At 38.3% G+C, this 12,417-nt stretch overlaps 1 protein-coding gene across 4 annotated transcripts in view; it reads left to right on the forward strand.

Moving 5' to 3' along the window:
* CCDC169 (coiled-coil domain containing 169) overlaps positions 1-12,417 on the forward strand; it is a 48,003-nt gene that overhangs the window by 5,528 nt on the left and 30,058 nt on the right. For 2 of the 4 annotated variants that reach the window (XM_025924466.2, XM_086713554.1), the window contains 2 exons: positions 5,255-5,365; positions 5,447-5,487. The exons of 1 other annotated variant lie outside the window; for it this stretch is intronic. In XM_025924466.2, coding sequence (XP_025780251.1) covers positions 5,255-5,365; positions 5,447-5,487 — 152 coding nt within the window. Of the gene's footprint in view, positions 1-5,254; positions 5,366-5,446; positions 5,488-12,417 lie in introns of those variants that run through there. One more of the 4 variants, XM_086713561.1, reaches the window with a different exon arrangement.

Raw genomic sequence — 12,417 nt, forward strand, 5'->3', positions numbered from 1 at the left:
ATATTTTTCCACCAAGAGGCACAAATGTTTCTGCTAAATTTTTATCCTCTTAGTCTGTATTTTATTTTATTTTTGTATTTTTTAATTAATTAATTTATTTATTTATTTATTGAGAGAGAGAGAGAGAGAGCTCAAGCAGGGGAGGGGCAGAAAGAGAGGGAGACAGGGGATCCAAAGCAGGCTCTGTGCTGACAGCAGAGAGCTCAGTGAGGGGCTTGAACTTATGAACCATGAGATCATGACTTGAGCTGAAGACAGAGGCTTAACGGACTGAGCCACCCAGGTGCCCCTCATTGTCTGTATTTTTTTTTAATGTTTATTTTTGAGGTGGGGGGGAGAGAGACAGAGAGGGAGTGGGGGTGGGACAGAGAGAGAGGGAGACACAGAATCCAAAGCAGTCTCCAGGCTCTGAGCTCTCAGCACAGAGCCTGACATGGGGCTTGAACTCATGACCTAAGCCAAAGTTGGACACCCAACTGACTGAGCCACCTAGGCGCCCCAGTCTGTATTTTAAATACTGGTGTATTATAAGTGTATTGTAGGCCTTGATACATTGGCTGCTGTTGTGCTCAAGATCAGGAAGCGTCTATTTTGATGTCGAGTTTATTGCGGCTGTCTCAAAGATAGCACTACATCTCTTATTTGGGTTAGTTTCAGATGTCTCTTAACTTCCCTTAGTATCAAGACTATTTTAAAAAAACTTGCTATTTTTTTAAATTGTATTTTTTTTCTTTTTCTTTTTATTTTATTTTATTTTATTTTTTTTTAACTTTTTTTAAATTTTTTTTTCAACGTTTATTTATTTTTAGGACAGAGAGAGACAGAGCATGAATGGGGGAGGGGCAGAGAGAGAGGGAGACACAGAATCAGAAACAGGCTCCAGGCTCTGAGCCATCAGCCCAGAGCCCGACACGGGGCTCAAACCCACGGACCGCGAGATCGTGACCTGGCTGAAGTCGGACGCCCAACCGACTGCGCCACCCAGGCGCCCCTGTATTTTATTTTTTTTATCTAAAATATTTTTGAGAGAGAGAGAGAGTGGGAGAGAAGGACAGAGGGAGAGAGAGAAGAAGAGAGAGAGTGAGGGAGAATCTCAAGCACGCTACAGACTCAGTGCAGAGCCCGACACAGGGCTCGATCCCATGACCCTAGGATCATGACCTGAGCTGAAATCAAGAGTTGGACACTCAACTGACTGAGCCACTCAAACACCCTGAAAAACTTGCTATTTTTTACTGCCACTCTTCTTCCCTGTTGAAAACATACTTTAAACATTATTGCATTTTAAAGATGGATGGGGCGCCTGGGTGGCTCAGTGGCTTGAGCGTCTGACTTCAGCTTAGGTCATGATCTACCGGTTCGTGAGTTCAAGCCCTGCATTGGGCTCTGTGCTGACAGCTCAGAGCCTGGAGCCTACATCAGATTCTGTGTCTCCCTCTCTCTACCCCTCCCTCGCTCGCACTCTGTCTCTCTCTATCTCTCTCAAAAATAAATAAACATTAAAAAAATTTTTTTTAAATAATAAATAAAGATGGATAAAGAATTATGCAAAAATTGTAAACCTTAATATTTTGGGTACTTTTGGGTTATCACAGAAGAAAGTGTGGTAGGGAAAGAAATAATCAGTGTGGTCCTTTTTCAAAAAAGGAAATACTTGATAAGTAGGAAGTTGATGTGATTTGTGGGAGCCAATGCTGTTTTGTGAAAAGTAAACAATTTTATTAATCTCCAGCTTTGTGGGCCTCCATCCACTTGTTAAGGAATCAGAAATTATAACACATTTTTGTATTAGCCATGTAAATCAGTGATGGCTGCAGGTTTTGGTAAGTTATATAGTCCTCATTTTTATGCACTTGAATGTTAATTGATTAATTATTAATTAATGAATTATTAATAATATACACATTGTCTTCCCAGGGTTAGGGACATAATTTACCTGGAACAAATCAATGTTTTATTTAACTGTTTGATAGATCTGTCTTGTCTTTTCCCGTCAGTTCAACAACAGAAACTGATCAGTTGGGCTCAGTTAGTTTATACATCTTAAGATTTTTCTAAAATAGATTCTCCTGTTTTATGTGTCTTCTTCCTCATAGCATGATCAAAACAGCAATGAATACACTCTCAGGCCAACTTTGGCAAAGTGGCAGTAATTAGTGCAGGCAGGATAGGTTAGATTTAGATATGAACTCATTGCAAAAATATCGAACAAAGGTTATTCCAAATTAACTCTGGACATCAGTCCCAGTGATTACCCAATAGTCTAGACAGCTTAAGAACAGAGTATTCTTTGCTCTGAACAGATTAATTTGTACTCTATTAAGAAGTTGACCTAGAACTAGCCAAGCTTGCTTTCATATCTGTTCTGGCTGACTTATTCATTAGGCACAGTCGGGACATTATTAAGGTCTCTTGATGTTACTTTTAGAGGCCAATGAGATATTTTATTTTAAAATCAGAAGAAAAAAATGAATGTGATCCAGTCTGGATTATGTTTGTCTTTATACCAACATAGTAGTAAAATAGAATTTTTAATATTTTTTTTTAATGGAGGAAGAGGCCCACTAAGGCAACAGGGTCAAGGTCCCATGAAAGTCCCAATGTGACCCTACTACAGTAGCATCAAGACTATTTTTTCTCCTTTTTTAATAGACACTACTGTTTTACAATTTTCTCCTTTAATTCAACAGTCAGTATGCTTACTCTTTGTCTTTTGTCCCCTACAATGCAGAGCCGTCTGTATATACTGAAGGAGTTACACGTTTGAGTGTATGTTTGAGGTCAGTTCACCACACTGGGGGATGTGAACATTGACATCATTACCTCCAAGGCGTTGCACTTATTAACATTAATACATGATAGTATACTATTAGGTTTACTTGTATTTGAGGATCTCTAGATCAGTAATATTTTTAAAGTGGAGGCAAACATTTATAAACTATAGTCAGATGTGTTCAAAATGACTTACGTTCTTAATGTTTCAGTAACTGTTCTGATTTTGCTCTGAAGTCCCCATTCCCATGGTGGGAAAAGGGGTCCCAACAAAGAGAGACTTCAGCTAGTCGGTTATACAGATAACTCCATCTATTTGGGCTCTGGTATCTTTTGGATAAATGTTCAGTCTCTCTTCTCTTTCAGGCTTCTCTTCAGGCTTCTCTTTTCTTGTTCCCTAGCACGTTTGGACTAATGACTTTCAACTTCAGTTTGGGAGGGTGATTTGCTAGAGATGAGGGGGCTAAGGGAGACATGTGTGCTGGGTTGAGAAAGTTGAGGCCAGTAGCATGTGCTACTACTCTTTCTGCTTAGACTCCTCTGTCAACTATTAAGGAGCAGAAATTGCCTCATAAATGTAAAGCGCATTTAAAGTTTAGAAGCAAGCTATCTTTTTTTCTCTATATAAAGTGTGACTTTAAAGATAAAATAAAATTAGCTTTGGGCCCTGAAGCCAACCAAAGATGTTTAAATTCTAGGCTGTATTCTCCTCCTTTCCTGTAGCAATAAGACAAATGTTTTGGCCTTAATAGCCAAAGGGGTTTGGTGAAGGAAACCTGTTTACAGAAAAGAGAAGATGCCTGAATAGGCAGCTACATGTATTTGCATAGCAGTTAACAAGATACACTTTTGGGGTACCTGAGTGGCTCAGTCAGTGAAGTGTCTGACTCTTGATTTTGGCCCAGGTCATAATCTCATGGTCATGAGATCAAGCTCCACGTCGGGATCTGTCCTGGATGCGGAGCCTGCTTAGGATTCTCTCTCCCTCTACCCCTCCCCCGCTTGCTTGCTCTCTCTCCAAAAAAGAGGGTACACTTTCAAGTCAGATAAAACCCAGTTCCCTCATCTATTAGCTTTGTCATCTTAAGAATGTTGTTTGAGGGGCGCCTGGGTGGCGCAGTCGGTTAAGCGTCCGACTTCAGCCAGGTCACGATCTCGCGGTCTGTGAGTTCGAGCCCCGCGTCAGGCTCTGGGCTGATGGCTCAGAGCCTGGAGCCTGTTTCCGATTCTGTGTCTCCCTCTCTCTCTGCCCCTCCCCCGTTCATGCTCTGTCTCTCTCTGTGCCAGAAATAAATAAACGTTGAAAAAAAAAAAAAAAAAAGAATGTTGTTTGACATCTCTGACCCTTGGTTTCTTCATCTGTATAATAGGTAACTAAATTTTTTTTAATGAGGAATAGTTACTTAATACATGTAAGGCATTGTGTACTTTATACATAGCAAACAGTCTTCAGAATTTGTTTGCAAAGGAAAGAAAATGAACATGACATTGGATGGAGGGTCAGTATTATTTATGCTGTTATGTGTGGATATTTCAAGTTCCTATGAAAGAAACATTTTCCTGATAGTCCCTCTAATAGAATTCCGTATAAGGATACATGAGGAACTAAAGGACAAAGGAGTTAGGGAGTGAGAAGACCAGGAATCACATTAGTCCTAGTGAAGTCTGGCTGGGTGGTAATCCGACTGTGAATCTACTGTCTGCAATCTGAAAGATCCTACATAACAGAGAAATGCATACTTAAAAATTAGTTCACTCTAGGGGCACCTGGGTGGCTCAGTTGGTTAAGTGTCTGACTTTGGCTCAGATCATGATCTTGTGGTTCACAAGCTCGAGCTCTGCTCAAGCTGAGCTGACAGCTCAGAGCCTGGAGCCTGCTTCAGATTCTGTGTCTCCCTCTCTCTCTGCCCCTTCCTTGCTCGCGCGCTCTCTTTCTCAAAATTAAAGAAACAGTTAAAAAAATAATAAAAAATAAACAAAATGAAAACCCCCAAATCTTAAAAAAAATATTACCTTTATATTATATTAGAATTAAGTTGTTATATTGACTTAGATGTGTTGGTAGATTATAATATCTATGAATTGCAGTTCAGGTTTATAAGAAGGATGTAAAATATTTTTTTTAAGTAATTTAATCAGGGGCACCTGGGTGGCTCATTTGGTTAAGTGTCTGACTTCGGCTCAGGTCATGATCTCATGGTTTGTGAGTTCAAGCCCCGCATCCAGCTGTGTGCTGACAGCTCAGAGCCTGGAGCCTGCTTCAGATTCTGTGTCTCCCCTCTCTCTGCCCCTCTCCTGCTCATGCTCTGTCTTTCTCTCTCTCTCAAAAATAAATTAAAACATTAAAAAAAAAATTAGTCACTCTAGTTCGTCTATATTGCTAACAAAGTGAAGTACAGTAAGATTGAGCCAATTAATGGTGGTGTAATGAATAAATGAGAGGTGGCAAAGTGATCTTGATTTTCCCCTCTTTTTCACTCAGGTGGTGAATGGAAAGTTCGTTATGAGACACAACTTGAACTGAATGATCAATTAGAAAAGCAAATTGTTTCTCTGGAAGAGAAAATGAAAAAAATTTGTGGAAATCCTTCAGGTACAGAAACAACTATATATATGTTTTTAAGTTCATTTAAAAGTGATAGAATATTAATTGTTCATATTTGCTTTGTTGTAGATAGATTGTCTTTTATCCGTGTCTATGAAAAAATGCCAGTGGTGAGTAAAAGCTGGTTAAATAAGAAGAATAATTGAAGGAAAGAAATTATGTACTGTTTAAAAAAATAGATCCTCCCAAACATTTAAAGACTGTATCAAGTTACAAATAAAGTATTTTGTTCATTGGAACTCTTCCTAGGAAGTAAGGAGTTCTGTAGCAAAATCTTCAACTTAATGTTTACCTTATAAAGCTGGGCAGGGTTGCAGGTACAACCAAAATGGAAGAAAAAGAATTTCAGTAATCAGGCTGGGTGGAAACACAAGTGTGTTTATTCTGTAACCTAAAAGAGCCTATTAAACACAGAAATACAAATCTTTACCTACATAAAAACATTTGCATTCCACTTCCTCTGGAATATATATATACACATGTATAGATATACACACATATATATTCACATTCACACACACACACACACACTATATATATATGTGTAATCCAACAGAGAACCCACAAAATTACCCTATAACATGAAAGAAACCTCATTGAGCTTATCTACCTATTTTTTCTTTGGGCGGCCCTAATGACATCCTTTCCTCCTGATAAATTACTTAAATTCATATGTTTTATATTTTACAAAGAACATTTATTTGTTTTTCATTGATTTAAATTTTTTTTTTCAACGTTTATTTATTTTTGGGACAGAGAGAGACAGAGCATGAACGGGGGAGGGGCAGAGAGAGAGGGAGACCCAGAATCGGAAACAGGCTCCAGGCTCTGAGCCATCAGCCCAGAGCCTGACGCGGGGCTCGAACTCCCGGACCGCGAGATCGTGACCTGGCTGAAGTCGGACGCTTAACCGACTGCGCCACCCAGGCGCCCCTGTTTTTCATTGATTTAAATGTTTATCCTTTAAAATGTAGAGAAGATCTGATGCATGACTTTTCTGGGTCTAGAGCATGCTTGGAAATAGCCTTTTCTTTGTAACTCATGCTGCATTTTTACTTAAGGAATATTCAGAAAAACATGGAAATATTATTAAAAATCAAGGGTACCTAATATGAAAATGAAAATATAATACTCACCTAAATTGGCAGGATTATAACTCCATGAGATAAAATTTAATATTATTCCTTTTAATACCTGTGACACTAAGCTTAAAATGACTAAGTGAGGGGCACCTGGGTGGCTTAGTCATTTGAGTGTCCAACTCTTGATTTCAGCTCAGGCCATGATCCCAGGGTCGTGGGATCCAGCCCTGCATCAGGCTCCATGCTAAGTGTGGAGCCAGCGTAAGATCCCTCTCTCTCTCTCTCTCTCTCTCTCTCTCTCTCTCTCTCTCTCTCCCCTCCTCTGCCCCTCTCCCTCTGCCCCTCTCCCTCTGCCCCTCTCCCTCCGCCCTCTCTTCTATCTCTCAAAACAAAAACAAAAACAAAAAAAATGACTGATTTGCTCAAAATCACACAGTCTGGAAATGTGGAGGTCAATTCTCTTCCTCTAAAAAAAACTTATGCCCATTTGACTACACCATACTATGCCAACAGCCGTTCTATACCACTTACCAGAAGTAACATGTTTTTTAATAGTGGTACATAGAGCACTAAACTGACTGCTATATTCACAGAGGTCCTGGGGACCAGAGCATTTATGGAGATTGCTCTTTGAATAACTGCAGACCTTTAGTGAAAAATACAGAAAAATCTTGTATTTTTTAAAATAATGATTCAGGAAAGAAATAATCTAATTTGTACACCTCCATTATTTTCAACCCAGAAATACCTTTATTACTATGGCTTGGAAAGTCAGGAACATAACATTTTTTCCCCCCTACCATAGAGTCATATCCCCATCTTGTGGTATTTAGAAATTGCTGCAAGGGCTATTTTAAGCCTTGTCTTTCTTAACTGTAGATAGAATTTTAATTCTACCTATAGAATATAGAATATAAAATATTCTGGCTCCCTGTTTCTTGATAACTTATCCTCAGTACTAGCTTAAGAAATTGGGTATCGCCAGCCTTATGGAGAGTGGCCACAAGAGCTGCTGTGCCATGGTGCAGTACTCTAGAGCAACCCAAGAAGCATTTGATTGGCTTTCTAACTGGTGCCTCAGACTCCATAACATACTCATGTTGACAAAAAATACATTTCTTCCCTTTGATGGGTTTGTGTTAATCTTGAAAAAAATATGATCTTCTAAGAGGTTTAGCTCTGGAGACAGATAATTTTATTTCTTTTCAGTAAAGGACTGAAGACATTTTAGAAGAACCAAGAGTAAGGCCATGTACCAAGCAGAAACGAAAGATAATGAAAGTGCAGCTCTTGAGGAGCTGGTTCTCTCTATTTTGGGGGCAGATACCCTGCATGCATGAGTATTTAGGTTTTCTTACACATGGAATCTGGGAGGAGTTTGTCTGAACAGCAGCAGATTAGGAATCTAGCCAAGGAGCTGGTGATAGAAGTAGCCAACTACTGAGCAAAAAGCATTGGGATCCAAGAATCTGATATCCAATGACAAAATCTTTTATTCAAGGTTAAAAGAGAATATATTAAGTCTTATTCTTTATATAAAAACAATATTTATGAAATTCAGATATATACTCTATGAAATGCAGACATTTTTGGTTTCCTATTAGGTTGATAATTGGAGAAAAGGGTTTAAATTGTTTTTTGGGCGGGGATAGAATATGAAATGAAACACTTTTTATAAATTTACTGATTCTTAATCTTTGTTGTAGATTGTTTAGTCTTTAGGAGTAACCTATACAGACATACGTAAGAAACTGATGTCAGTTTGAATACCAATTTTGACTAACTTCAAATTGCAAGTTTGTGTATGGGCAAAACAGGGATGAATACTAATTTATGACCAGTATATATGTCATTTAAAAAAATGTTATCATTTAGAAAAAAATATATAAAATATTAAGTAAGTAATTTACAAACTGGGTCATAAAAGTGGACTTGATCTTAGTATTCTAGAAAAAGTATTCACTTAAGTGAGAATGAAGTTCTGGTCCTTGTTCTGATACAGAATGGTATCAACCTTTTTGAAGGTTGAAGATCAACCTCAACCTTTTTGAAGATTATTTTTCTCACCCACAGGTACTATATAGATTAGGTAATCTTTAAAGTGCCTTTCAACAGTATAATTTGTTAGAATTTAATTTTAGCAAGATATTTCAGTAAAGGGTTACATTTGGTTGCGTGTAAAAGAAAGGCTTAAACCAGTAAGGTGTTTGGTTTTGTTTTCTCATGTAACAGGAAGTGTTAGAGGGATGCAGTTGGGGTTGGTATAATGGCTCCTCCAGACTCTTGACTCTCCACTCGGTCCTTTAATGAGTGGTTTTTGTCCAGCATGGTCACAAATGGCTACTTCACTTTCTCACCTGCTTCACCTTCTCTTTCAGAGAAAGAAGTAGATGAAGGGAAAAGGGCAAAGGTGAAGGCCAGTCAAGTCTGTTTTCTTTCAAAGTATTTTCCAACGTGCTGCACCCAACATCTCCCCTTACATCTCATTGGTTAGAACTGCATCATGTGGCCTCCTGTATCTTGAAGGAAGACTGAGAAATTTAGTGTTTTACTGAGCATGGTAGTAGGAAGAAGGGGAGAATGTGTATCAGTTATACAATTAGCTCTATGTGCCGGGGCGCCTGGGTGGCTTGGTCGGTTAGGCGTCCGACTTCGGCTCAGGTCATGATCTCGCGATCCGTGAGTTCGAGCCCCGCGTCGGGCTCTGTGCTGACAGCTTGGAGCCTGGAGCCTGTTTCGGATTCTGTGTCTCCCTCTCTCTCTCTGCCCCTCCCCTGTTCATGCTCTGTCTCTCTCTGTCTCAAAAATAAATAAACATTAAAAAAAAAAAAAAAAGAAAGAAACCAATTAGCTCTATGTGCCATACAAGATCATTTTCAATGAATACCGTTCATTTTAAAGTAGTATGCATTCATTTAATATTATTCAGAAAATAAAAGACAAAGATAAGTATTAAGTCAAACATATCTACTGTTGGCCTCTTTTTTAAAAGTTTTGCATGCATGTATATTGATTAAAAATTACAACCCGGGGCGCCTGGGTGGCTCAGTCGGTTAAGCGTCCGCCTTCAGCTCAGGACATCATCTCATGGTTCTTGTGTTCAGGCCGGTGTTTGGCTCTGTGCTGACAGCTTGGAGCCTTGAGCCTGCTTTGGATTCTGTGTGTGTGTGTGTGTGTGTGTGTGTGTGTGTGTGTGTGTGTCTGTGTCTGTGTCTCTCTTTGCCTCTCCCCCATTTGTGCTTTGTCTCTCTCTCTCTCTCAAAAATAAACATTAAAAAAATAAAAATTACAACCCAGTAAATAAATGAACCCCAAAAAAGGAAAAAATAAGGACTTACTTTTTTTTTTTTAGTAAAAGGTAAAAGATTTATTCGAAAAGAAACCAGAATATAAGGATAGCATTTCTAAAATATATATTTTAGAATTTTAACCTTGTTTTGTGGATAATTTTGTATCCTGTAGTAGTCATGGACAATTAAACCAATGATTTTCTTATGTTATATTTTCTTCCTGTATATTTTTGAAAGCTACGTTATTTTCCATTGCACTGGATTATTAATATTCAATTCCTTTTCCCTATATTTGAATATGTTAGGTTATTTGTGGTTTTAATTTTGAATAGAATAGAACTCACAGAGGATAATCTGACAACCAATATATTCTAGTATTAGTAACTCTTTAGTTTTTGTCACTTTTTGATTTCAGTATTTTAATGAAAACAATCTATAGAGTCGAGGACCCTTTTGTTTCTCTCCCTGTCTCTCTCCCTTTGCTTCCTCTTTATAGGACAGTACTATCATAGATTTGGTATACATCATTCCAATTTATTTTTAAATACCTTTCTACAGATATTGTATCTAAAAATTCATATAAAAATATCATGTTGCACACATGCTTTTTTAAAATTCTGTCCATGTTAATACATAAGGATCTGATAAGTTTTGTTTGCTACATAGTATTCCACTTTATATATATATATATATCTTCATTTGCTCCCCTATTTATGTACATTGTGGATTTTTCAAAATATCACTATGACAAACATTGCCACAGGGAACATGCTTAATACATGTCTTCTAGTGTAAAGTGTTCCTCTAGAGTTGGCTAACTTTTCTACAGAGGGCTAGATGATATTCTCAGCTCTGCAGGCCATATGATCTCTGTTTGCTGCTGCCGTTATAGTGTGAAAGGAGCTGTAGACAATAACTAAATGAATAGGTAGGGTTTTATTCTAACAAATCTTGACTTATAAAAGCAGGCTATGGCTGGACTTGGTCTTCAGGCTATAGTTTGCTGGCCCTTGCTTTAGGCCAGTGGTCCTCAAACTTTGGTAGGTAACAGAATCACATAGGAAACTTCATAAAAATACAAAGGCCAGCCCTATCCTTCAACCAGCTTGCCATTTCTGAGTTCTTTATTAACTCCAGATAATTCAGATATACACCAAAGTTTGAGAATCACTGCTCTAGTGTACATAGAGTGAAATTTTTAGATCATGATATAAACATATTTTCAAAGAATGATAGAATCCCTCTGGATCAATCTAAAGACATCTCAGGCCTACAGTTAGTTCAGTAGGTCTGGAATAAATACAAGAGGTGATGGGAGATACGACTGGAAATATAAGCAGGCCCTCGATAACAAAGGATTTTGTATATGTGTGAACCTTTTTATATGTGATGGGAAGCTTTTGAAGTATTTAATATAGATTTTAAAAGCCTTTTACCCCCATGGAGAAAGGCTTTCCCAGGGTCAGTGAGATTTGGGGAAGGGAAACCAGTTAGGATACTTTTGTAGCAGTCCAGGTGAGGGAGGGTGAGTTGTTCAACTTGGGCAGTAGTATATGGGGGTGGAGCCAACGTGACAGATTTAAGAGATATTTAGGAATGTGGATTTCATGAGTACTTGGATGCTGGGGTGAGACTGGGAGAGGACTGGAGGATGATTAAGGGCTCTCGCTTGAACAATGACTACAGTGAACCAACACAGTAGGAATCAGAACTAGGTGGAGTGTTAGGAATTGAGTTTAGTGTTGTGTATGTTACATAGATGATAGTGGTCAGTAAACATCTGGACATGACTTTAGACCATGGAAAGTTGTCTTTCCGTAAAGAGAGATCATGGAATCATCAGTGTCATTTGAAGTCATGAAAGTATGAGATTGTTCAGAAAGAAATACATGGTCTGAAAAGTAGGATTGAGGATGGAATCTTAGGGAATACTAACACTTAAGGTTTTAGCTGAGGAGGCAATTCAGTGAAGATAACTGACAAGGAAAAATATTGAGAAAGGGAGAAGGGAGAGCTGGAAAAGGGTGGCATTACAGAAGTTAAGGGAGAAGAAGGTTTTAATGAATGTTTAGCAGAAGAATGTTCTCCAGGAAATTTCAGATGCAGGGTAGGACAAAGCACATGGTCCGAAGTTCCAGCACATTATTGATTCAAAGGGGAAAGAAGGTAAGCAAATGCTAATGAGAAGATAGGATACTGAGAGAAAATGAGTGTAGTGAAAAAGCAGGGGTGAGACAGTTGGAGTCAGTGTAACCCACTTTACCCAGAAACATGGCTTTTAGAATTAGACTGCCCTGATTCAAATTCAGACTATGGGACACTAAGGAAATTATTTCATTTCTCTGAGGCTTAATTTCCTCATCTGTAAAATGGAGTTAATTAAGCCCTCTTGCAAGTTTGTCATAAGTATTATTAGAGTTATATATAAAGCCAATAGCATAATACCTGACACCGTAAGCACTTCTCTCAATAAAGTGTTAGTTCCTTTCTTCCCTTCCCTTGATAGCAGGAACTTTAGAGGGAACTCTAGGTTTCATTAGAACAAAGTCTGTTGTGAAATTAACCTTAGTACATTTCAAGAAAATAAGGACAAGGGTAAGTTGTGCAATTATTCAGCTGTGCTGTTACAGAGGTTGTGAATCTTCTGGTTTCTTCCTAAAACTATAGT

The sequence above is a fragment of the Puma concolor genome, chromosome A1 (assembly GCF_028749965.1).
Source record: "Puma concolor isolate L17-30 chromosome A1, mPumCon1.1.hap2, whole genome shotgun sequence".
In the NCBI taxonomy this organism is placed as follows: Eukaryota; Metazoa; Chordata; class Mammalia; order Carnivora; family Felidae; genus Puma; species Puma concolor.